Raw genomic sequence first — 27,322 nt, 5'->3', positions numbered from 1 at the left:
CCATATATGTGGTGTGCGGCTCTGCAGGTGAAGGTATGTGGAGATTCCCCATTACTGGCGCATTAATATTAGAAATATGTTGCTTGGTCTTCCAGACCTTATCTTGACCTCCACTGTTCCTGGTAACTGCTATTTCTTAATTACATTTAGGACTGAGGAAAGGGCAACTTGAAAACACTTTGTTATCTTCTTCTATCCTCCTCCTGCTTTGTGGCCTCCACCATTGTCAGAGCTCATAGTTAGTAAGTAACATAGTAACATAGTTAGTAAGGCCGAAAAAAGACATTTGTCCATCCAGTTCAGCCTATATTCCATCATAATAAATCCCCAGATCTACGTCCTTCTACAGAACCTAATAATTGTATGATACAATATTGTTCTGCTCCAGGAAGACATCCAGGCCTCTCTTGAACCCCTCGACTGAGTTCGCCATCACCACCTCCTCAGGCAAGCAATTCCAGATTCTCACTGCCCTAACAGTAAAGAATCCTCAGCTCGGCAGCTGCTTAGAGCCCATGGCTGCTGGTTTTTGGCACAAGGTTGGAGGAGGCTGGGTTTTATAAAGCTGGGAAATTTGCATCACCTGACCTTTCCTAACAATGATAGTGAACAAGCGATAACCCTAACAGGTTAATTAAGGTGTGAAACCTGGGTCAAAGTTATCTGAGCGCACACCTCTCCAAGCATTGCCCAAACTTTTTCATCACCGTCTTTTCCTTTTTGTACTTTTTAAAATGTAAAAAATGCAAATATATATATATACCGTATATACTCGAGTATCAGCCGAGATTTTCAGCCCAAATTTTTGGGCTGAAAGTGCCCCTCTCGGTTTATACTCGAGTCCCGGTCGGCGGGTGAGGGGGAGAGAGGTCTGTCGCATACTCACCTGCTTCCGGCGCTCCTGGCGCTGTCCCTGCCTGTCCCACGGTAATCTGGTGCCGCAGCTCTTCCCCTGTTCAGCGGTCATGTGGTACCGCTCATTAAAGTTATGAATATGGACTCCACTTCCATAGGGGTGGAGCCGCATATTCATAACTGTAATGAGCGGTGCCAGTGACCACTGACTGAGGAAGAGACTGCAGTGCCCGGAGACCATCTGTCCGGGATAAGGAGCCAGGGACTCCGGGAGCAGGTAAGTATGTCATGTTTATTGCAGCAGCAGCATTATACAGGTCCTTCTCAAAAAATTAGCATATAGTGTTAAATTTCATTATTTACCATAATGTAATGATTACAATTAAACTTTCATATATTATAGATTCATTATCCACCAACTGAAATTTGTCAGGTCTTTTATTGTTTTAATACTGATGATTTTGGCATACAACTCCTGATAACCCAAAAAACCTGTCTCAATAAATTAGCATATCAAGAAAAGGTTCTGTAAACGACCTATTACCCTAATCTTCTGAATCAACTAATTAACTCTAAACACATGCAAAAGATACCTGAGGCTTTTATAAACTCCCTGCCTGGTTCATTACTCAAAACCCCCATCATGGGTAAGACTAGCGACCTGACAGATGTCAAGAAGGCCATCATTGACACCCTCAAGCAAGAGGGTAAGACCCAGAAAGAAATTTCTCAACAAATAGGCTGTTCCCAGAGTGCTGTATCAAGGCACCTCAATGGTAAGTCTGTTGGAAGGAAACAATGTGGCAGAAAACGCTGTACAACGAGAAGAGGAGACCGGACCCTGAGGAAGATTGTGGAGAAGGACCGATTCCAGACCTTGGGGAACCTGAGGAAGCAGTGGACTGAGTCTGGTGTGGAAACATCCAGAGCCACCGTGCACAGGCGTGTGCAGGAAATGGGCTACAGGTGCCGCATTCCCCAGGTAAAGCCACTTTTGAACCATAAACAGCGGCAGAGGCGCCTGACCTGGGCTACAGAGAAGCAGCACTGGACTGTTGCTAAGTGGTCCCAAGTACTTTTTTCTGATGAAAGCAAATTTTGCATGTCATTCGGAAATCAAGGTGCCAGAGTCTGGAGGAAGACTGGGGAGAAGGAAATGCCAAAATGCCTGAAGTCCAGTGTCAAGTACCCACAGTCAGTGATGGTGTGGGGTGCCATGTCAGCTGCTGGTGTTGGTCCACTGTGTTTCATCAAGGGCAGGGTCAATGCAGCTAGCTATCAGGAGATTTTGGAGCACTTCATGCTTCCATCGGCTGAAATGCTTTATGGAGATGAAGATTTCATTTTTCAGCACGACCTGGCACCTGCTCACAGTGCCAAAACCACTGGTAAATGGTTTACTGACCATGGTATTACTGTGCTCAATTGGCCTGCCAACTCTCCTGACCTGAACCCCATAGAGAATCTGTGGGATATTGTGAAGAGAAAGTTGAGAGACGCAAGACCCAACACTCTGGATGAGCTTAAGGCCGCTATTGAAGCATCCTGGGCCTCCATAACATCTCAGCAGTGTCACAGGCTGATTGCCTCCATGCCACGCCGCATTGAAGCAGTCATTTCTGCCAAAGGATTCCCGACCAAGTATTGAGTGCATAACTGAACATTATTATTTGATGGTTTTTTTGTTTGTTATTAAAAAACACTTTTATTTGATTGGATGGGTGAAATATGCTAATTTATTGAGACAGGTTTTTTGGGTTATCAGGAGTTGTATGCCAAAATCATCAGTATTAAAACAATAAAAGACGTGACAAATTTCAGTTGGTGGATAATGAATCTATAATATATGAAAGTTTAATTGTAATCATTACATTATGGTAAATAATGAACTTTAACACTATATGCTAATTTTTTGAGAAGGACCTGTATATGGGGCACAGCTTTATATGGAGCATCTTATGGGGCAATAATGAACGGTACAAAGCATTGTATATGGCACAGCTTTATATGGAGCATCTTACGGGGCAATAACGCTTGTGCAGCATTATAATGGGGCAAGTGACTGTACGGAGCATCTTATCGGGCCATAAAGCTTGTGCAGCACTATATGGGGCAAGTGACTGTATGGATGATCTTATGGGGCCATAACGTTTGTGCAGCATTATATAGGGCAAATATCTCTATGGAGCATCTTATGGGGCCCGTATTACCCTTTATGCAGGATTATATGGGGCATATTTTAATATGGAAAATCTATTAGTTACATAGTTACATAGGTATTAAGGTTGAAGGAAGACTTTAAGTCCATCTAGTTTAACCCATAGCCTAACCTAACATGCCCTAACATGTTGATCCAGAGGAAGGCAAAAAAACCCGTGTGGCAAAGAGTAAGCTCCACATTGGGGAAACAAATTCCTTTCCGACTCCACATAAGGCAATCAGACTAATTCCCTGGATCAACGCCCTATCGAGGAATCTAGTGTATATACCCTGTAACATTATACTTTTCCAGAAAGGTATCCAGTCCCCTCTTAAATTTAAGTAACAAATCACTCATTAAAACATCATACGGCAGAGAGTTCCATAGTCTCACTGCTCTTACAGTAAAGAATCCGCATCTATTATTATGCTTAAACCTTCTTTCCTCCAGACGTAGAGGATGCCCCCTTGTCCCTGTCTCAGGTCTATGATTAAAAAGATCATCAGAAAGGTCTTTGTACTGTCCCCTCATATATTTATACATTATAATAAGATCACCCCTTAGTCTTCGTTTTTCCAAACTAAATAGCCCCAAGTGTAATAACCTATCTTGGTATTGCAGACCCCCCAGTCCTCTAATAACCTTGGTCACTCTTCTCTGCACCCGCTCTAGTTCAGCTATGTCTTTCTTATACATCGGAGACCAGAACTGTACACAGTATTCTAAGTGTGGTCGAACTAGTGACTTGTATAGAGGTAAAATTATGTTCTCCTCATGTGCATCTATGCCTCTTTTAATGCATCCCATTATTTTATTTGCCTTTGTAGCAGCTGCCTGACACTGGCCACGGAATATGAGTTTGTCATCCACCCATACACCCAGGTCTTTTTCATTGACGGTTTTGCCCAGAGTTTTAGAATTAAGCACATAGTTATACATCTTATTACTTCTACCCAAGTGCATGACCTTACATTTATCCCCATTAAAGCTCATTTGCCATTTATCAGCCCAAGCTTCTAGTTTACATAAATCATCCTGTAATATAAAATTGTCCTCCTCTGTATTGATTACCCTGCAGAGTTTAGTGTCATCTGCAAATATTGAAATTCTACTCTGAATGCCCATTACAAGGTCATTAATAAATATGTTAAAAATAAGAGGGCCCAATACTGACCCCTGTGATACCCCACTGCTAACCGCTACCCAGTCCGAGTGTGCTCCATTAATAACCACCTTTTGTTTCCTATCCCTGAGCCAGCTCTTAGCCCACTTACACATATTTTCCCCTATCCCCATTATTCTCATTTTATGTATCAACCTTTTGTGTGGCACCGTATCAAAAGCTTTTGAAAAGTCCATATACACTACATCTACTGGGTTCCCTTGGTCCAGTCCGGAACTTACCTCTTCATAGAAACTGATCAAATTAGTCTGACATGAACGGTCCCTAGTAAACCCGTGCTGATACTGGGTCATGAGGTTATTCCTCTTCAGATACTCCAGTATAGCATCCCTTAGAATACCCTCCAGGATTTTACCCACAGTAGAGGTTAAGCTTACTGGCCTATAATTTACGAATTCAGTTTTTGTCCCCTTTTTGAATATTGGCACCACATTTGCTATACGCCAGTCCTGTGGTACAGACCCTGTTATTATGGAGTCTTTAAAGATTAAAAATAATGGTCTATCAATGACTGTACTTAATTCCTGCAGTACTCGAGGGTGTATCCCATCCGGGCCCGGAGATTTGTCAATATTAGTGATTTTTAGACGCCGCCGCACTTCCTGCTGGGTTAAGCAGGTGACATTTAATGGGGAATTTATATCACTAGTCATTTTAATCTGGGATTTTCTTGTGTAAATACTGATGAAAAAAAGTCATTTAGCATATTGGCTTTTTCCTCATCCTCATCCACCATTTCACCTAGACTATTTTTAAGGGGGCCAACACTATCATTTTTTAGTTTCTTACTATTTATATAGTTAAACATTATTTTGGGATTATTTTTACTCTCTCTGGCAATGAGTCTCTCTGTCTCAATCTTTGCTGCCTTGATTTGCTTTTTACAGAATGTATTTAATTTTCTGTATTTATTTAATGCCTCATCACTACCTACTTCCTTTAATTCTCTAAATGCTTTCTTTTTGTCACTTATTGCGCCCCTTACAACTCTATTTAGCCATATTGGTTTCCTCCTATTTCTAGTATGTTTATTCCCATACGGTATATACTGTGCACAGGTCCTATCCAGGATGCTAATAAACGTCTCCCATTTTCTTTGTGTATTTTTATGTCTCAGGATATCGTCCCAGTTAATTGCACCAAGATCCTCTCTCATCCGTTGTAAATTTGCCCTCCTGAAGTTTAGTGTCCTTGTAACCCCTCTATTACACATCTTTTTAAAGGATACATGAAAACTTATTATTTTGTTATCGCTATTTCCCAAGTAACCCCCAACCTTTATATTTGATATGCGGTCTGGCCTGTTGGTTAATATTAGGTCTATCAGTGCCCCCCTTCTTGTTGGAAAACATTTCAAAAACCTGACCTGCACATCCAAACATAGACTAAGTGTGAACAGGTGCTGAACCTAGAGTCACCAACTCGTATATAGTTAAGTAAATAAGGCAGCACACTGCAGCGCTAGAACATGCAAACTTGAAATACGAAATTTGAACTGCATTACTGCACTAGAAATATGAAAAATGAGAGCGTTTAGCGCATAAAAATGGCCAATTTTATGTGTACCTGGTACACATAAAATTGGCCATTTTTATACCCCCCCTTCTTGTTGGGTCCTGAACCAGTTGTGAAAGGTAATTGTCTCTCATAGTTGTCAAAAAACGATCCCCAATCTATTTCAGGGTAGTTGAAGTCCCCCATAATAATGACTTCTCCTTGAGTCGCAGCTTCATCTATTTGTTTTACGAGGATATTCTCCATTGCTTCCATTATTTTTGGAGATTTATAACAAACCCCTATCAGTAACTTATTATTTTGCCCCCTCCCCTCATCTCCACCCACAGGGACTCTACATTTTTATTAAATTCCCCTATATTATCACGCAGGATGGGTTTTAAGGACGACTTTACATATAGACACACCCCACCCCCTCGCTTATTCGTTCGGTCATTATTGAACAGACTATAGCCCTGCAAATTAACAGCCCAGTCAGGGCTCTCATCCAGCCACGTTTCAGATATCCCCACCATGTCATAATTATGCTCCAACAACATTAGTTCTAATTCGTCCATTTTGTTGGCGAGGCTTCTGGCATTAGTATACATGCACTTGATGGTCCTCTCTGTACCTCTATTCTTTCTTAAATTATTAACTGTTTTAACCCCATCCCCCATGCCACCGCCACCGACAACTTCCTTATTTGTGCCCAGGTCTCTGTGTGCACTATCTTCCCCTCCTATAAATTGAATACCCTCCCCCCAATCCCTAGTTTAACCACTCCTCCAACCTTCTAGCCATTTTCTCCCCCAGCACAGCTGCACCTTCCCCATTGAGGTGCAGCCCGTCCCTAGCATAGAGCCTGTAGCCAACTGAGAAGTCGGCCCAGTTCTGCAGGAACCCAAACCCCTCCTTCCTACACCAATTCTTGAGCCACTTATTAACCTCCCTAATCTCCCATTGCCTCTCTGGCGTGGCACGTGGTACAGGCAGTATTTCGGAAAATACCACGTTGGAGGTCCTTGCTTGCAGCCTAATTCCCTGAAATCATCTTTAAGGACTTTCCACCTACCTCTAACTTTGTCATTTGTGCCAATGTGCACCATGACCGCTGGGTCCTCACCAGCCCCTCCCAGTAATCTGTCCACCCGATCAGCGATGTGTCAGACTCGAGCGCCAGGTAGCCAGCACACCGTTCGACGATCCCTGTCTTTGTGACAGATTGCCCTATCTGTTCCCCTAATAATTGAGTCCCCCACTACCAGCACCTGTCTGGCCTGCACTGCTCTCCTATTTCCCTCCTTACTGGAGCAGACACTCCTCCGGCTTTCAGAGGACATGCCTGGCTGCAGCAGTGCTACCCCTGTACTGGCACCCCCTCATCTGCCAACTTGGCAAACTTATTGGGGTGTTGCAGATCAGGACTAGCCTCCCTAGCACTCTTACCTCTACCCCGCTTCCTATCTGTCACCCAGCTTGCTACTTCATTGTCCTGCAGCTCCATCCTACCATCCCCCCCTCATCTATCCCATTGAGCGTCTGCTCTGTGAGCAGAAGACTCCTCTCCATATTGTCTATGGATCTCAGTGTTGCCAGCTGCACATTTAGATTCAGAATCTGGGTTTCCAAATGCTCAACGTGCTCACATCTCGCACAGCAGTATTCACCCTCGATCGGCTGATCAAGGACTGCATACATGTGGCAAGATGTGCACTGGATGGCATTAACAATAGTGAAGCACATTTCCTAATGGGGATTGCACCAGACAGAAAAGTTAAATAATAAAAAAATAAATAAATACAAAGTATTAATAAAAAACAGACAGCAATTCCTCCCTTGGAAACTCCCTGAATCCAAAGTCACTGAATCACAAGCCCCACTTACCGCCGTTCACACTTACGCTCAGCTCACACTCAGCTCGCTCACACTCGCTATGCTGAAGATTTATAGATTTTTTTTTCTCTAGTTCCCCTTAACAGCAATCCACCTTGCTGTTCAAATGCACTTCCAAAAAGCTGCTGTGAAGCACCTGAAGGATTAATAAACTTCTTGAATGTAGTTTTGAGCACCTTGAGGGGTGCAGTTTTTAGAATGGGGCCATATAGACTCCTCAAACTGACTTCAAATGTGAGGTGGTCCCTAAAAAAAAATGGTTTTATAAATTTTGCTGTAAAAATGAGAAATCGCTGGTCAAATTTTAACCCTTATAACTTGCTAGCCAAAAAATTTTTGTCTCCAAAATTGTGCTGATGTTAAGTAGATGTGTGGGTAATGTTATTTATTAACTATTTTGTGTCACATAACTCTCTCGTTTAACAGAATAAAAATAAAAAATTCGAAAATTGCGAAATTTTCTAAATTTTAGCCAAATTTCCATTTTTTTCACAAATAAACGCAAAAGTTATCGACCTAAATTTACCACTAACATGAAGCCCAATATGTCATGAAAAAAAACAATTTCATAATCGCTAGGATCCGTTGAAGCGTTCCTAAGATATTACCTCATAAAGGGACACTGGTCAGAATTGCAAAAGACGGCCAGGTCATTAAGGTCAAAATAGGCTGGGTCATGAAGGGGTTAAACACATGTGATAATTAGTTTTCCAGGTGTTTCTAATTAAATCCCAGCCCCCCAAGTAAGACATTGCGAAATGCGCGTCGGGGCGCGTGGCTACAGATGGACATCTACAGTACAGACCAAAAGTTTGGACACACCTCATTTAAAGATTTTTCTGTATTTTCATTACTATGAAAATTGTACATTCACACTGAAGGCATCAAAACTATGAATAAACACATGTGGAATTATATACCGTATATACTCGAGTGTAAGCCGAGATTTTCAGCCCAAATTTTTGGGCTGAAAGTGCCCCTCTCGGCTTATACTCGAGTCAAGGTGGGTGGCAGGGTCGGCGGGTGAGGGGGTGAGGGCGCTGAGGTATACTTACCTAGTCTCAGCGATCCTCGCGCTGTCCCTGCCTTCCCACGGTCTTCTGTGCTGCAGCTTCTTTCCCTCTTCAGCGGTCACGTGGAACCGCTCATTAGAAAAATGAATTGGCGGCTCCACCTCCCATAGGGGTGGAGCCGCCTATTCATTTCTCTAATCAGCGGTGCCGGTGACCGCTGATAGAGAAAGAAGCTGCGTCACCGAAGACCGTGGGACAGGAGGGGAGCGTCAGGATCGCTGGGACTAGGTAAGTATGTTATATTCACCTGTCCGCGTTCCAGCCGCCGGGCGCCGCTCCATCTTCCCGGCGTCTGCGCTCTGACTGTTCAGGTCAGAGGGCGCGATGACGCATATAGTGTGCGCGGCGCCCTCTGCCTGATCAGTCAGAGCAGAGAGACGCCGGGACCGGACGCCGGGAGCTGCAAGCAAGAAAGGTGAATATGTGTTTTTTTTTTATTGCAGCAGCACCGGCCATGGCACAGCTTTATGTGGAGCATCTATGGGGAACAATGAACGGTGCAGAGCACTATATGGGGCACAATGAACGGTGCAGAGCACTGTATGGGGCACAATGAACGGTGCAGAGCACTGTATGGGGCACAATGAACGGTGCAGAGCACTGTATGGGGCACAATGAACGGTGCAGAGCACTGTATGGGGCACAATGAACGGTGCAGAGCACTGTATGGGGCACAATGAACGGTGCAGAGCACTGTATGGGGCACAATGAACGGTGCAGAGCACTATATGGGGCACAATGAACGGTGCAGAGCACTGTATGGGGCACAATGAACGGTGCAGAGCACTGCATGGGACAAAATGAACGGTGCAGAGCACTATATGGGGCACAATGAACGGTGCAGAGCACTATATGGGGCACAATGAACGGTGTAGAACACTATATGGGGCACAATGAATGGTGCAGAGCACTGTATGGGGCACAATGAACGGTGCAGAGCACTGTATGGGGCACAGCTATGGGACAAAATGAACGGTGCAGAGCACTATATGGGGCACAATGAACGGTGCAGAGCACTGTATGGGGCACAGTGAACGGTGCAGAGCACTATTTGGGGCACAATGAACGGTGCAGAGCACTATTTGGGGCACAATGAACGGTGCAGAGCACTATATGGGGCACAATGAACGGTGCAGAGCACTATATGGGGCACAATGAACGGTGCAGAGCACAGTATGGGGCACAATTAACGGTGCAGAGCACTGTATGGGGCACAATGAACGGTGCAGAGCACTGTATGGGGCACAATGAACGGTGCAGAGCACTGTATGGGGCACAGCTATGGGACAAAATGAACGGTGCAGAGCACTGTATGGGGCACAGCTATGGGGCAATATGAACGGTGCAGAGCACTATATGGCACAGCTATGGGGCAATATGAACGGTGCAGAGCACTATTTGGCACAGCTATGGGGCAATATGAACGGTGCAGAGCACTATATGGCACAGCTATGGGGAAATAATGATCTATTTTTATTTTTGAAATTCACCGGTAAATGCTGCATTTCCACCCTTGGCTTATACTCGAGTCAATAAGTTTTCCCAGTTTTTTGTGGCAAAATTAGGGGGGTCGGCTTATACTCGGGTCGGCTTATACTCGAGTATATACGGTACTTAACAAAAAAGTGTGCAATAACTGAAATTATGTATTATATTCTAGGTGGATGCATTCAGGCTTCCACTATATGCGCCTAGTGGATCGCGCAGGTATTGTCAACCCACAGGATATTAACTTAAATGTGACCCGACTAAGGTGCTCTGCACACTACAGGGTATGGGTGTGTGGCGTATATATGCACACATGTAAATTGTGTAAACCACATACACCGGTAGGGCCGGCTGAGGACTCACCAGGATCCAAATGAGTTGTGGATGTGGTTCTGCTTTATATATTGCTGCCTATAAAGATCCGTGGTGTTCAGATGGCAGGAAGGCGGATTAGTGGCAGCCGCGGCACAGCAGGATTGCAAAGAAGCTGCGTAGAGCCAGGGAGAGCCCCGGCCGGTCGCGTCCGTGTATACGAGCTGGGGAAGAGTAGCCGTGGGAAAGCCTGGCGTGTGATGGAGCAGTGCTGAGGCCAAGAGGGCATCCGATGCGTTTCGAAGGAGTAGCGTCCTTCTTCATCAGGTTACCGCTAAATGAGACCTCAGTCGGGTCTCATTTAGGTTAATATCCTGTGGGTTGACAATACCTGCCCGAGGCACAGGATCCACTAGGCGCACTTAGTGGAAGCCTGAACGCACGACTATTTTCATACAGTTATCCACCCCTAAACTACCAGGGTTTTTGTTGCAGCCGCACCTATTCTGTCCCTGCGGTGTACATCTATGTTCTGGGGTTCAAAAGAGTTTATTTAAAAACAAATGTTTAGCATGTTAAAAATAATAGAATGTGTCTTCTGCTTTTTTATGTTTTTTCTTCTTCTTCCAAGAATTGTTGGTGTCTATTTTTTTTTAAAAACATTTTAATATTTGCATTTTTTTCTGGTGTCTTTCTTGTAATGTAGAAAGCCTAAGGCCAGAAATAAACCCCATAAAACACTGTATATGGAGACTTTGGTGTCAAGTACCATATTTTTTGGACAATAACGCGCACTTTTTCCCTCCAAAATTTTAGAAAAAAGGGTGCGTCTTATAGCCCAGATGTACTTTATAGTGGCTATGGGCAGGGGGGAAGTGGCAGAGACAGAGGAGCAGGTTACAGGAGGCAGGAGCCAGCAGCTGCGGCTAACACGTTTGCCCACTGTTAAAGAACATGAATATTCACTGCTCCCCACGCCCATAGTCCCTCTCGCCCACAGTCCCTCTCACTGGGCCTGTGGAGCAGTGAATATTCATTCTCTTTAATAGCGGGCACACATGATCGCCCACCCACTATTAAAGAAAATGAATATTCACTGCTCACCACGCCCAAAAATATGGGCGTGGTGAGCAGTGAATATTCTGGAAGCTGACCTTGGCGTGTGGAGACTACTTACACGTTGTGCGCTGCTTGCACTCTGAAATCAGCTGATTGAATCAAACATGGCGCTGAGCAGAGGGAAGGTGCGTAAAATCGTTAATTCTTTTATGTGAGCAGCGTGATAGGGCCATGTTTACCAGGATTGGGTGGCATCTATACCATGATAATGATGGGAGCCATGTTTACCAAAATGGGGATAGTAGCCATGTACTGTATATGAGGTTGGGGATAGGGGCCATGTATACTATGATGGAGATGGGGGGCCATGTATACTAGGATGGGGATGGTGGCCATGTAAACCAGGATGGGGTGCCATGTATACCAGGAAGGGGTGCCATGTATACCGGGATGGGGCCAGCCATATATACCAGGATGGTTAACCATGTAAACCAGGATGGGGGTGGGGGCCATATACACCAGGGTAAGGGGCCATGTATACTCAGTGGGGGGCACGTATACCCTGGATTGGTGGCCATATATAACTGAATGAGGACATACATACCATGATAGATGTTATATATACCTGAATGAAGCCACTTATATCAGGATTAGAACATATACAACTCTGGCAAAAATCAAGAGACCACTGCACAGTTTTCTAAAAATCACCATCTCTACATGTCTGACAGCCATTCCATTCCAGGGTCAGTTCATTTCCAACCAAAGTACACCTCATTCTCCTTAATGTGCTTCTGATTTGGTGATCACCTGAACCAAATCTTATTTAACGAGGGAAAGTATAAAAAAACACTGTTGTGGTGTTCACAATCCTCTTGCAATAGGACAAGCTGGATGACCAAACAAGTGCTAGAAATAGTCCAAAAGTACGGTCATTTGAATGAAAAAATAATTTGTAACCATGTCAAAGAAGTTGAAAAGAAAAGTTTTGAGTGAGGAAAAGATGGGCTCAATTCTGGCTTTACTAGTAGACGGACTGTAGTCCATTACAACAAAGTCAAGCAGCAGACATTGGGGACAACAAAGCTACAGACCGGCAGAGGGTGAAAGCGACTCTCCACTGACCGGGATGACTGTCCTCTTATTCGAATGTCACTCAGCAACCCCAGGATGACATCAAGTGACCTACAAAAGGAATGGCAAATAACAGCTGGGGTGAAGTGTACGGCAAGAACAGTTCATAACAGACTCCTAGAGGCAGGCCTCAAGTCATGTAAAGCTAGAAAAAAGCCTTTCATCAATGAGAAGCAAAGGAGAGCCAGGCTGAAGTTTGCCAAAGACCCTAAGGATTGGACCATAGAGGACTAGAATAAGGTAATCCTCTGATGTGTCTAATTTTCAGCTTTGCCCAACACCTGGTCGTCTAATAGTTAGACGGAGACCTGGAGAGGCGTACAAGCCACATCGTCTTGCACCCACTGTGACATTTGGTGGAGGATCGGTGATGATCTGGGGATGCTTCAGCAAGGCTGCAATTGGGCAGGTTAATCTTTGCGAAGGAAGTATGAATCAAGCTGCATACAAGGTTATCCTTGAAAACCACTTGCTTCTTTCTGCTCAGGCAATGCTCCCTTACTCTGGGGGCTGGTTTTTCCAGCAGGAGAATGCCCCATGCCATACAGCTAGGTCAATCAATGTGTGGATGAAGGAGCACCACATCAAGACCCTGTCATGGCCAGCCCAATCTCCAGACTTGAGCCCCATTGAAAACCTCTGGAATGTAACCAAGAGGAAGATGGATAGTCACAAACCATCAAACAAAGAACTGCTTAAATTTTTGTTCCAGGAGTGGTATAAGGTCACCCAAAAGCAGTGGGAAAGACTGGTGGAAAGCATGCCAAGACGCATGAAAACTGTGATTAAAAATCATGGTTATTCCACCAAATATTCATTTCTGAACTCATCCTAAGGCTGGTTTCACATTGGCGTTTTTTCGGGTGCGCTTTTGCAGTAAAAAACGCAAAACAACGCATGGTGAAAAAACGCGTGTAAACGCTGCGTTTTTTTGATGCATGCGTTTTTGCATGTGGTGAAAAAAATGCGGCGTTTTGACACGTTTACATGCGTTTTTACATGCGTTTGCGTTTTTTAAACGCATGCTGAGAAATGTGTGACAGCTGCCAATCATCAAAATAAAGTAAAAAACCCACTATAAACAGAAATAGTTAGGGGTAGGGGTAGGGATCATAACCCTAACCCTAAAGGGATCCTACCCCTAACCCTACCCCTAACCCTAAGGGATCCTAGCCCTAACCCTACCGCTAACCCTAACCCTAAGGGATCCTAACCCTACCCCTAACCCTAAGGGATCCTAACCCTAACCCTAACCATAAAGGGGTTAGGGTTAGGATCCCTTAGGGTTAGGGGTAGGGTTAGGGGTAGGGTTAGGTTCCCTTTATCACCTTTATGTTGGGGGGTGGCATATCAGTGTGTTTTCTGGTTTTTTAATAAAAAAACGCATGCGTTTTTTACAGCAAAAAACGCATGCACCAAAACGCATGCGTCCCCATTGACTCCAATGTAATTTTTTTACCCCAAAAAAACCGCATGAAAACGCATGCGTTTTTTTTTGGTCAAAAAAACGCTTCTAAAAATACTACAAGTAGCATTTCAGAAAATGAACGCATGCAGTAAAAAAACGCATGCGTCAAAAAACGCGACCAAACGCGTACACAAAAAAACGCATGCGTTTTCAATGTTAAATATAGGAAAAAAAACGCTGCAGACAAAAATGCAAGTGTGAATCCACCCTAAGTTAAAATATTAGTATTGTTGTTTCTACATGAATAAGAACTTGTTTTCTTTGCATTATTTGAGGTTTGAAAGCACTGTTTCTTTTTTATTATTTTGTCAATTTCTCATTTGCTGAAAATAAATACAACATTTTTAGCTTTAAATTTCGGAGACATGTTGTCAGTACTTTATAAAATTAAACAGTGTACATTTTACTCAAAAAACATACCTATAAAGAGAAAAATCAGAGAAACTGAAAATTTTGCAGTGGTCTCGTAATTTTTGCCAGAGCTGTATATATAAAATTTAAAACCTGGGTGCGTCTTATGGTCCAGTGTGTCTTATAATCCAAAAAATATGGTAATTTCTGACCATGGTTTTTTCAAAAACAAATTTTTTTATATATATATATATATATATATATATATATATATATATATATATAAAAGCCTCAAACTTATGTGTGTAAATCAGGCATGAGATCTCACGTGATAAAAGATTACAGTGCAGGGAAGACTGGAAACATTCATATAGACGGCTGGTGGTGATGTAGTCATGTAGTATGTTCCTAGAGCCGTAGTAGAAAATGATGTCAACCTCATCATGAAGTAGTTATTTCTCCTGTCACGTGGAATGAATATCTCCTGCAGTATTGTTAATGCCGATTTCAGGGTCTGTAAATGAGACGAGAATTAGCGTTATGGAAGATGAGTCTATGAGAAACGTATTCAGCTGCCGACTCCGAGGAACAAACTATTTGTTGTCTGTGGCCTAAACTTTATAGGTTTTATTAGTAGATGTCAGAGAAAAAACAATGTTGTAAAATAATAAAAATATACAATTTTTCAGACTATAAGACGCACCGGACCATAAGACGCACCCCAAATTTACAGAAGGAAAATAGGGAAAAAAAATGTGTCAAATGGTGGTCCGTCATACAGACCGAATTCAGCTTACCGTGAGAAATCAGTAGCGCTGGTGGACGGTGGTCCAGCAGTGATATGACTCCTATCGCAGACTGATGCGGTAGGTTTTGTGGTTCTCTACTGGTGCGGTAGCTCCTCCAACATTTTCTGAAAGCCCGGAGCCCCCGCACATCCATTGCTGTGAAGCAGTAGCCTCTGGGAAATCCCATCCCAGGCTGATGCGGCAGGTTTGTCGGTGCTCAGGGTTGCGGGGGCTACGCTGTCATTTTGTGAAAGCCCTCGAACCCCGCACACACCCACTGCTGCAATGTAGTGGCCTTCGGTAAAATGGCCTCTGGGAACATGCCGCTGCAAATTGAGATCTAGGCTCCAAGATCTCATCTCCCGAGATCTCAATGTGTGCATGTGCCAACCCGGTGGCTTTTTTCCCAGAGGCCATTTTATCAGGGGCTACCGCATGGCAGCAGTGTGGATGAGCAGTGCTTCGGGCTTTCCAAAAATGTTGGCGGAGCCCCGCACCACAGCACACCGCCGAATACTGCCGCACCAGCCTAGGAAGGGAGTGTGATCTCCCTACAGTGTCGGACCGCCGTAGAATCACCCGACTCCTACTGCCGTCACACTAATTGTAAGTATATTCCGACTAGAAGACGCACCCCCATTTTCCACCCAAACATTTTTTGGGAAAAAGTGCATCTTGCAGTCCGAAAAATATGGTAATTGCTGCTTGAGTCCCCGCCAGACTCTGTATTTTCTGGTCTGTCCCAACAAACTTGTGATTCCTACAGCAAATGAATTGCCAAAGCAGTGAGTAACATAGTGATTGGTTGCATGGAGGAGATGTCTTACTCAGTAATTCAGCTTATGTTCCAGTCCATACAAGACTAGAGAATACAACATCTACACGTTCTGTCTTCTGAAATGTTTCCCTTGTTATCTCCAGTAATTTTATTATTACACAGAATTCTTTATAATGATTCATCCTCTCATCGTCTTCCTCTTCAGGTCCCTACAATATCCGATCCTTTCAGTAGACATCTTCTATATTAAGAGAATTTTTCTTAACTACCCATCAAGAATGGATATGAAGAGGGACAAGATGGCAGAGAGGATATTACACCTCACCCTAGAGATCCTCTTCCGTCTTACTGGAGAGGTGAGAGATTTTGATAGCGTCACATTACATAATTCTTATTTATGGCAATAAAACTGTTGGACAGAACTCAAGAGGTGAGGAATCTGGAAATGTCTGTAGTGAGATTTATTAATGTGTCTCTCCATAACCAGGATTACATAGTAGTGAAGACCTCTAGTGAGCGCTGTCAGGACCCTGTGTCTGAGGGATGGGAAAGACCCCTGAGCCCAATCACAAAGCCTCCACCTCACCCCCTGATACATGAGGACATCAATGACCAGAAGATCCTAGAACTCACCTACAAGATGATTGAGCTGCTGACTGGAGAGGTGACACTGCTGGGAATGCTGGGACATTATACAGTAATGCTATGAAGGGATCGGAGTGATGACGGTATCATTGTATGTGTCAGGTTCCTATAAGGTGTCAGGATGTCGCTGTCTATTTCTCCATGGAGGAGTGGGAGTATTTTGAATTGCACAATAATCTGTATGAGGACATCATGATGGAGGTTCCCCAGCCCCTCACATCACCAGGTAAAAGGATTAAATACACACAGCCTATAATTGTCTGTATTATCTGTATGTAAGGAATGAATTCAGTGCCTGTGTGTGTTTCCTCCAGATCTATCCAGTAAGAGGGCAACACCAGAGAGATGTCCCCGTCCTCTTCTTCCACAGGACTGTAAACAAGAAGATCCCAATGTTCCTCAGGATCATCAGGTAGATGGAGAGAAGGTGTCATGAGATCTCTTCTATCATGTGTAGACGGGGTGAAGGTCTTGTGCTCAGTCTTGTTTTATCCCCCAGTATTACATGTTTCATACTGGTTTCATGAGAACGGTGGAGATGGCAGGATTAGAGCTGATCATAGATGTGACTTTCTCCAACTGTCTGTGACTTTTACAATGTTTATTTCAGGGTGAAGATCTGACCCATGTTAATACTACAGAGACATATGTGAGGGGTGATGAGCGGTGTAAAGAGGAGACTCCTACATATGACTACCCAGGTGAGTAGTGACCACTAACTACAGAGAAGTCATAGATTCTTCTCAGTCACCGGCTGTGGCTGCTTTATCAATGGTATAGTTCGGACGTGGCATCATGTGATCCCCATTTTGCCATTAGAGCATAACATTCTCCTCCATCCGAAAATGTTTAAATGGCTTTGTGAAATTGTGAAAACTCTTTTCTATTGCGCTTACAACCTGCAAGTGTAAGTCGGCCAGGGTGGTAGTCGTGGCAACGAACTGTAGTGTTTCCACACCCTGGCGCCCCGCAGATGAAATACAAAGTCCTTTATGGTGTGTATTTGTGTGTGTGATGTGTGCAGGAGAGTACTCATTTCAGTTCCCTCGGTTTCTTTCACTCCAGCTTCAGGATTCCAGGTTCCATAAAACACTGCAGCGTCACAGTCCTTTTCAAACAGTTCGACTTTACTGATAACATGGGCACCCATCACTTTTGCAGCGCATTTCACACAAAGCATCATATCTTGCACTTTCCCTGCCTTCTGGGCAGACTCCATTTCCTCTATGACCTCTCCTTCTTCTCTCCCGGCAATCCATGCAATTTCTGTGGACAATCTGCGCCCCTTCCGTACTACCTGCATCACCAGCTCCCTGTCAGCCCCTTGTCCGATTTCATCTTGCAAAGGTGCCAGGAGTTCATCTTACTGACTCCAGCCCCAGTCGTAGACCCCAGAACCGCCCTGAGGATGATCCTATTGAGCTAATGCCCGACTGTTCTATTCTCCATCCTGGGGCCCCTTATTGCCATCCGCAGCTTTACCCCCAGGACCTGTAGCTGTCTCATACACTGCATGCATCCTGCCCTTGGCAAGGCTGCCCGGGTGTCTGTCTCTAATAAGGAAGTATCCTGATTATACTTCCCTGCTCCTTGCTGTACCTCCCCTTTAATTAACCCCTGTGCTGCCTGTCTCCTGCTCTATTCTATGATATCATCTATCACTACTGTGCCCCCATCTATTCTAGCCCCACTACACTTCTAGCCTATCCTGTATCCTATTCTAGCCCCAATCCTATAAACACTACCCATTGAGTATATTTACATATAAATATATATACAGTACAGACCAAAAGTTTGGACACACCTTCTCATTTAAAGATTTTTCTGTATTTTCATGACTATGAAAATTGTAAATTCACACTGAAGGCATCAAAACTATGAATTAACACATGTGGAATTATATACTTAACAAAAACAAAGTGAAACAACTGAAAATGTCTTCAAAGTAGCCACCTTTTGCTTTGATGACTGCTTTGAACACTCTTGGCATTCTCTTGATGAGCTTCAAGCGGTAGTCACCGGAAATGGTCTTCCAACAATCTTGAAGGAGTTCCCAGAGATGCTTAGCACTTGTTGGCCCTTTTGCCTTTACTCTGCGGTTCAGCTCACCCCAAACCATCTTGATTGGATTCAGGTCTGGTGATTGTGGAGGCCAGGTCATCTGGCGTAGCACCCCATCACTCTCCTTCTTGGTCAAATAGTCTTTACACAGCCTGGAGGTGTGTTTGGGGTCATTGTCCTGTTGAAAAATAAATGATGGTCCAACTAAATGCAAACCGGGTGGAATAGAATGCCTGCAGGAGATGTGTTGGCATGACTCGAGTCCTGGTTTCATAGATTCACTCCATGTCATAAATTCCATTATGTTTTCAATCATAAGAAATTCAGATTACTGCACAATCTCTCCTGAAATGGGGGCACTAATTCTTTCTCTACTCTTCTGGTCAGGACTCAGTAGCTCCAATGGTCCACCATAAACGAGTGCAACTCCAGTTTAGTGTTAGAGATCTCCCCTCGTACATACTTTTTTGGGGGAGATGTAACATATTTTTTGTTCTATGTTTTTTTTTTTACATGTTCATTCTGGGTGATACTTTTGATTGTTGTAGGATCAGCCTGCCTCAGTTACGTGAGTTTGTAAGTTTGGAACTCCCTGGTATCTTTTTTTTTTTTTAAAGTCTCCATTACCTCATCCAAATGTGCGAGATCTAAATTGAAGATGCACCAGCTCTGCAGTATTATAAAAAGTTCTCTTTAAATGTCTAATTTTTTTCTTGAATCTCATCTGATAGAAAATATTGGCACTTATGATAGTTTAGATTGCCAAGAGCCACCGAGCACCATACTCTAATTACTCCTGAGAGTTGATACCACTACTCATATTTTACTGATGAAGACTGTTAAGTTTGAACATTTTGATAGATGTTATTGTCCATAGTCACAGCTTTTGACTACAGTAGTTACTGCCCAACATACTCACATTTTTCACATCTGACATGTCGCTTTTGTGGTGATAACTTTAGAATTCTTCACAAAGGATAATAGGAAACAAATGGACCTCACAAATTATTTTCCAACATCTCTTGAATCCAACAATACCCTGTATACGGTTGTACGGTCGTACACTCTTGTCTGGGCACATGGCAGGGTTAAGAAGGGAAGGAGCACCATTTAGCTATTTGAATGCATATCTTGTTGGAATAGATTCCAGACACAATGTATTGGTTACCTGGCAGCTCAAAATATGGCTACCACAATCAGGCTTGGCAATATCTACTCAGCTTTGCAGATCCCAAGGATTGCCTTGCTCAACATTCTTTACATGGATCTGTTCTTACACAGAGATCCCTAGGCTTGGGCCATGGTGATACCTGCTGTTCTGTGGAGTGAGGTGGGATGACGAATAGTGAAGTAGTTGGGTCAGATCCACGAGGGCAGAGAAAATACAAAATCATAAGAAGCAAGATTAAGGGGTCACAGCAGCTTAGCACAGAGAGGACTGAACCAGAGGAGAACAAGGCTGTATCTGGCATCTTCCTGCAATTTGCTTTGAGCTTTAGTAGGGTGGGGTGCTTTCCAATTGGCGAAAGCAGGAAGCAGATTACTCCAGATGGACAGCACACACACCCATAATGCCTGACTGGATGGTACTTGTCACGGGGCTACCGCGACAGAGAGGTTCCAGAGAACTGCAGCGCTCTGGGCCTCGTTCACACACCGTGAACAGAAGCTCTTCACCTGTGTTCTGACCTTTGTGCCAGCAGTGCAGGAGTTAACCTTATTGCTGAGAGCTGGGTCTCTCAGCTGACGTGGATTTTGTGATCTGCTCCTCTATATAGACCCAGTCCTGACTTCAAGCTATTGTCAGTGATCAGTTCTACTGCCTGGCTTGGAGGTTGAAGGAGCGTAGTGTTGGTGTTGGAGGTTTATTTACAGAGATTGGTGTCTGCTGTTTTGGTTGCATGTTAAACCTGTTTTCCTTCCTAAGTTTATTCATTCTCTTCCCATCTCTGTGTTTCCTCTGTGGTTGTGTGAGCATTTGGTGAGTTTGAGACTTTCAGTTACCTTGTCTGTATACCCTGTTATTTGTTGTATTATTACACTGGTGCAGTCCACCTCCTTTGGGGGAGAGGGGGCCACTGCTAGGGCCTGCACAGAAGTCAGGGATACGCTGGTGGCTCGGGCCTCCTAACCATCATAGGTACCCCCGAGATAAGGGAAAGCCAGGGCCCCATTAAAGTGGTAGGGACAGGTGCGGGTCCCAGTATGCCGTCCTGCCCCTTTATCGTCGCTTACAGCGTGACAGTACTACAGTTCACAGCAACCCTAATCTAAGTGGCTGAACAGAGCCTGCACCATCCAGAGCTTCTGGTTCCGATATCTCCTCCATCCCCAGTGTTGCCTGCAGAATGAATGAGGCCATGCCTGGTGACAGAAGTAGAGGTGGCAGATGTGGATCCCAGGCGAGATGGTACACGCCATTTTCACAAGCTTTAATATGACAAAATGCAAAAAACCAGAGCAGTTTAAAACCTCATAAAGTGACTCCATTTTGGAAATGATTGAGTCACCCCCAGGGCAGTGGGGTACTCTGTATCGGGTTCGGTCTCGAGGGGGAATGTCACGGTGGCTGCGATCCGGTCCGTGGCCCTGGGCCTCAACGTTAAAGGGGAACGGTCTTTTAAGGGAAAAGTGTCTAAAGCCTGTCGTGATGTCACCTGTTGAGTTCGGTCAATAGTGGGACCGATGCTGCATTAAAGGTGTCCTCTGGGGGATTTGTTGGCAGCACTGATGTTACTCTTCCCACAGGTGAAGCAGAGTCCTAAGATGTAAGGCGTGGATGTTATGTGCCGGTGAATAAAGATAGGACATAAGTTGTAAGTCTTTACCTGGTTTACTGCAGTTGGCTGGCCACAGTCCAGGGCACCAGGCACGGGTGGTGGTATGGTCCGGCCAGCTCAGAGGCAGTGGAGGGTCCCCTTCTCCAGGTGAGGTCCATGAGCCTTTCCTCTAGCGCCTCTTAAAGATGAAGTCCCTGCTGCCTGATATTTCCAAAAGGGTCCTCTATTTTCCCCCTGTCCTGGGACAGGTACCTGCATGATGGGCAGTTCGAGATGTTTTACAGGGACTCTATCATGCCCCGAGCTCCTTAGGTGCTGCTGCGTCTCAGGCGAGGTGTGGGCCAATTACATACAGTTCCTGGCCCTCCGGTTCTGCTCTGTGTCCTAGAGTTCCACAAAAGCCTCGGGCTCCTGGTACCTGGTTCCTGCGCTATGGCTCTGAGGGTGCCCGTTCACAGTTCCCCTCTGAGCCCTGTTCATAACCTTTGCTCCTTTCCTCTCCAGGTACTCCAGATCAACCCTCCAGGTTCTTTCTCCTTTCCCAGAGGCTGCAGCTCCCTCGTGGCTGTCAGACCTCTTTGCGTCTCTAGCCTGAAGATAGAAATACAAGCCTGGCTTGCCTCAGAGAAATACCCCAAAGGAAAAGGCAGCCCCCCACATATAATGACTGTTAGCAAGAGGAAAAGACAAAACGTAGGGATGAAATAGATTCAGCAAAGTGAGGCCCGATATTTTAGATAGAGCGAGGATAGCAAAGAGAACTTTGCAGTCTACAAAAAACCCTAAAGCAAAAAACCACGCAAAGGGGGCAAAAAGACCCACCGTGCCGAACTAACAGCACGGCGGTACACCCTTTGCGTCTCAGAGCTTCCAGCAAAACGAATAGACAAGCTGGACAGACAAAATAGCAACAAAAGCAAAGAAGCACTTATCTAAGCAGAGCAGCAGGCCACAGGAAAGATCCAAAGCTCAGATCCAACACTGGATCATTGACAAGGAGCAAGGAAGACAGAATCAGGTGGAGTTAAATAACAAAGCAGCCAACGAGCTCACCAGAACACCTGAGGGAGGAAGCCCAGAAGCTGCAGTACCACTTGTGACCACAGGAGTGAATTCAGCCACAGAATTCACAACAGAAGTCCCTGCTGCCTGAAATTTCCAAAAGGGTCCTCCCTTTTCCCCCTGTCCTGGGACAGGTACCTGCACGATGGGCAGTTCGAGCTGTTTTACAGGGACTCTATCATGCCCTGAGCTCCTTAGGTGCTGCTGTGTCTCAGGTGAGGTGTGGGCCAATTACATACAGTTCCTGGCCCTCCGGTTCTGCTCTGTGTCCTAGAGTTCCACAAAACCCTCAAGCTCCTGGTACCTGGTTCCTGTGCTATGGCTCTGAGGGTGCCCGGTCACAGTTCCCCTCTGAGCCCTGTTCATAACCTTTGCTCCTTTCCTCTCCAGGTACTCCACATCAACCCTCCAGGTTCTTTCTTCTTTCCCAGAGGCTGCAGCTCCCTCGTGGCTGTCAGACCTCTCTGCGTCTCTCCTAGACGTCCGTCCACTTCATTGTTCCTCTCCAACTAACCTAACTCCTCCTCCAGGTCAGGATACATATAGCTGGAGGACGCTCCCCTGGATTCAGAATGTGTTGCATGTGGGTGCCTTACCTGGTGAAGAGAACTCCCTTGCCTCTGATCATGACATTACCTTCCCCGAAAGAAAAGCAACATCACTGTAGCAACCGGTTACCTGGGGTGCTACATTAACCTTCAGTGAATTAATCTATAGTAGTGACTATTTTGACTCCACAGCCACTTTCCAAAAATTAGCGCGCAGTGGATGTTGGAGAGTGAAAACTGCGAATATACCATTTTATTACTCACCACATAGTGCCCAGATTGTGCTCCAAGAGACACACACCGTAAATTAAGTGGGTTCTTCTCACAATAATAATGACAACTACATGGGTCCTAATTTTGATTTAGGCACACTGAAAGGCTCAGAAGCGATGGGAAGTGTTATGATTAGGTAATTCAGTACCACAATGGACATAGAAGTCAGAGCACATACAGTGACCTGACAATAACCCAAAAACATAGAACGAGCTCTGAGACGTGGGAACTCTGCTGACCGCAATCCCTAATCCTCTCCAACAACACTAGAGGCAGCCGTGGATTGCGCCTAACGCTCCCTATGCAACTCGGCACAGCCTGAGAAACTAGCTAGCCTGAAGATAGAAAATAAGCCTACCTTGCCTCAGAGAAATACCCCAAAGGAAAAGGCAGCCCCCCACATATAATGACTGTGAGTTAAGATGAAAAGACAAACGTAGAGATGAAATAGATTTAGCAAAGTGAGGCCCGACTTTCTGAACAGAGCGAGGATAGGGAAGGTAACTTTGCGGTCAACACAAAACCCTACAAACAACCACGCAAAGGGGGCAAAAAGACCCTCCGTACCGACTAACGGCACGGAGGTACACCTTCTGCGTCCCAGAGCTTCCAGCAAGCAAGAAAAACCAAATAAACAAGCTGGACAGAAAAAACAGCAAACAAAAATAACACAAGAGCAGCTTAGCTATGCAGAGCAGCAGGCCACAGGAACGATCCAGGAGGAAGCAAGTCCAATACTAGAACATTGACTGGAGGCCAGGATCAAAGCACTAGGTGGAGTTAAATAGAGCAGCACCTAACGACTTCACCACATCACCTGAGGAAGGAAACTCAGAAGCCGCAGTACCACTTTCCTCCACCAACGGAAGCTCATAGAGAGAATCAGCCGAAGTACCACTCGTGACCACAGGAGGGAGCTCTGCCACAGAATTCACAATAGGGAAGTCATAATGCTATTTGAACATTTCCATTGAAGAAGAACTCTCCACCTCTTGTGGCAGCCTGTTCCACTCATTGATCACCCTCACTGTCAAAAGGTTTTTTTCTAATACCAATCTGTGTCTCCTCCACTTCAGTTTCATCCCATTGCTTCTAGTCTTTCCTTGTGCAAATGAGAATAAATCAATAAAGCTATTTTTACATACCATATATACTCGAGCATAAGCCGACCCAAATATAAGGCGAGTCACCTAATTTTACCTCAAAAAAGTGGGAAACTTATTGACTCGAGTATAAGCCGGGTATGCATTGTCCCCTCATCCCTATTTTTGTATGCATGGCTCCTCATCCCTATCCTTGTATGCAAGGCTCCTCATCCCTATCCTTGTATGCAAGGCTCCTTATCCCTATCCTGGTATGATTGGCCCCAGTCCTATCCTTGCATGCATGGCCTCCAATATTATCCTTGTATGATTGGCCTCCATCAAAAAACAATAAACAAATAAACCATTACACTTACCTTCCTTCGCTCCCTTGCAGTGTCTTGTCTCGATGCCAGCAGCTGCTTTATGCTTGTAAGCATTGCATGGCAGGGACGTCATGCGCTACTCACAAGCAGAGCACAGCTTCGGGAATACTCACCGCTCCCAATGCCGGAACTATGTGTGTGGGGCAGTGAGTATTCAGTAGCGCACACAGCATCAACCGACAGGCGGTCATGTGTGCCACTACTTAAGAGAAATTAATATTCAGAATGAATATTCATCTCTGTTAAGTAGCGGCACACGTGACCTCCCGGCAGCTGCAGGACCGGCTGCTGCAGCTGACACTACGCGAGCTTTTACAGAGAAATGAATATTAATTTCTTTTTAGCAGCGGGCACCGCAGTTAGCTGCAGCAGCCGGGTCCTACCTCTGTGACCTGCTGCTCCGCCGCTGCCTCTCACCCTCCATGTCCTGGACACCTCACTCGAGTATAAGCTGAGGGGGGTGATTTCAGCACAAAAAATGTGCTGAAAACCTCTACTTATAATCGAGTATATACATCAACTTACCATTTTTACAGACCGTTTTAGGGGTATAGTTCAAAAATATAAAGTTCAAGGATATTTTATTGAAAAATAATTGGTTTTATTCTTGACAGATGACTGTACCTGGAGATCAGAGGGACAGCTGACATCTTCAAATTTAAAATCAGATGATCTTGAGATCTCACAGGATATAATTGAAGTGAATGCCATAAGTATATCTGGAGTATCATCCCTTCACAGCAAAGATCTGCCATCTGATTCACTACCGACTACTGAGGAAAATCAAAGACCCAAAAGAGGCATTAAAAAACAAACTGCTCCTAAATCAAGGAAGTCTTTTTCATGTTCAGAATGTGGGAAATATTTTAATACGAAAAGGCATCTTGATGACCACCATAGAATTCACACAGGTGAGAAGCCTTTTTCCTGTTCAGAATGTGGGAAATGTTTTACCCTCAAAGAGAATCTTGTTAGACACCAAATATCTCACACAGGGGAGAAGCCTTTTTCGTGTTTAGAATGTGGAAAATGTTTTGTGACTAAATCAACTCTTATGGAACATCAGAGACTCCACACAGGGGAGAAGCCTTTTTTCTGTTCAGAATGTGGAAAATGTTTTGTGAGAAGATCAGATCTTGTTAAACACCAGAGACTCCACACAGGGGAGAAGCTTTTTTCATGTTCAGTATGTGGAAAATGTTTTGTGACAAAATCAGATCTTGTTAGACACCAGAAACTCCACACAGGGGAGAAGCCTTTTTTCTGTTCAGAATGTGGAAAATGTTTTGTGACAAAATCAGATCTTGTTAAACACCAAAGACACCACACAGGGGAGAAGCCTTTTTCATGTTCAGAATGTGGAAAATGTTTTGTGAGAAATTCAGATCTTGTTAGACACAAGAGAACCCACACAGGAGAGAAGCCTTTTTCATGTTCAAAATGTGAGAAATGTTTTGTCCGGAAATCGGATCTTGATAAACACCAGAGAACCCACACAGGGGAGAAGCCTTTTTTTGTTCAGAATGTGGGAAATGTTTTTTGACAAAATCAGATCTTGTTAGACACCAGAGACTCCTCACCGGAGAGAAGCCTTTTTTTGATCAGAATGTGGAAAATATTTTGTAGCCCTGCGCTATGTAGCAGAAGCAATCAGACAAGTGCAGCTTCTAGTCTCCCATGGGGACTATTGAAGCAAGTAGATACCGTATATACTCGAGTATAAGCCGAGATTTTCAGCCCATTTTTTGGGGGCTGAAAGTCCCCCTCTTGGCTTATACTCGAGTCATACCCAGAGGTCGGCAGGGGAGGGGGAGCGGGGGTTATCTAATTATACTCACCTACTCCTGGTGCGGTCCCTGCACGTCCCTACTTCTTCCAGCGCTGCATATTCTTCCTGTACTGAGCGGTCACATGGTACCGCTCATTACAGTAATGAATATGCGGCTCCATCTCCCATAGGGGTGGAGCCGCATATTCATTACTGTAATGAGCGGTAACGGTGACCGCTCAGTACAGGAAGAATATGCAGCGCCGGGAGAAGCAAGGACTGCACCGCGCCAGGAGCAGGTAAGTATACGGGGAGGGGAAGCGCAGCGCTGCGTGATATTTACCTCTCCTCGTTCCGATGCGGCTCCGTCATCAGCATCCTCTGGCTGTGACGCTCAGGTCAGAGGGCACGATGACGTTGTCAGTGCGCGCCTTCTGCTGAACATCAGTGCTGAGGATGGAGCCGCACCCGAACGAGGAGCAGGTGAAAGTGCTGGGGTCCTAAGCGACGGAGAGGTGAGTATGTGAATTTTTTTTTTTTTATGGCAGCCACAGCATATGGGGCAAGTGACTGTATGGAGCATCTGTATGGGGCCATAACAATTGTGCAGCACTATAAGGGGCAGTGACTGTATGGAG

At 44.8% G+C, this 27,322-nt stretch overlaps 1 protein-coding gene across 1 annotated transcript; it reads left to right on the top strand.

The window, feature by feature from the left end:
• On the top strand, positions 1-26,816 carry LOC138667409 (oocyte zinc finger protein XlCOF8.4-like). The gene is made up of 7 exons (XM_069755628.1): positions 1-33; positions 16,285-16,435; positions 16,567-16,743; positions 16,827-16,950; positions 17,039-17,136; positions 17,335-17,425; positions 25,531-26,816. Exons 2-7 carry the CDS (start codon positions 16,358-16,360, stop codon positions 26,457-26,459), a joined length of 1,497 nt encoding a protein of 498 aa, XP_069611729.1. The 5' UTR covers positions 1-33; positions 16,285-16,357; the 3' UTR covers positions 26,460-26,816.
• Positions 26,817-27,322: the final 506 nt, after the last annotated feature.

This window comes from Ranitomeya imitator, chromosome 2 (genome assembly GCF_032444005.1).
Source record: "Ranitomeya imitator isolate aRanImi1 chromosome 2, aRanImi1.pri, whole genome shotgun sequence".
Classification (NCBI taxonomy): domain Eukaryota; kingdom Metazoa; phylum Chordata; class Amphibia; order Anura; family Dendrobatidae; genus Ranitomeya; species Ranitomeya imitator.
Note: the sequence above shows the minus strand (reverse complement) of the source record. Positions and strands in the feature narration are given on the sequence as shown.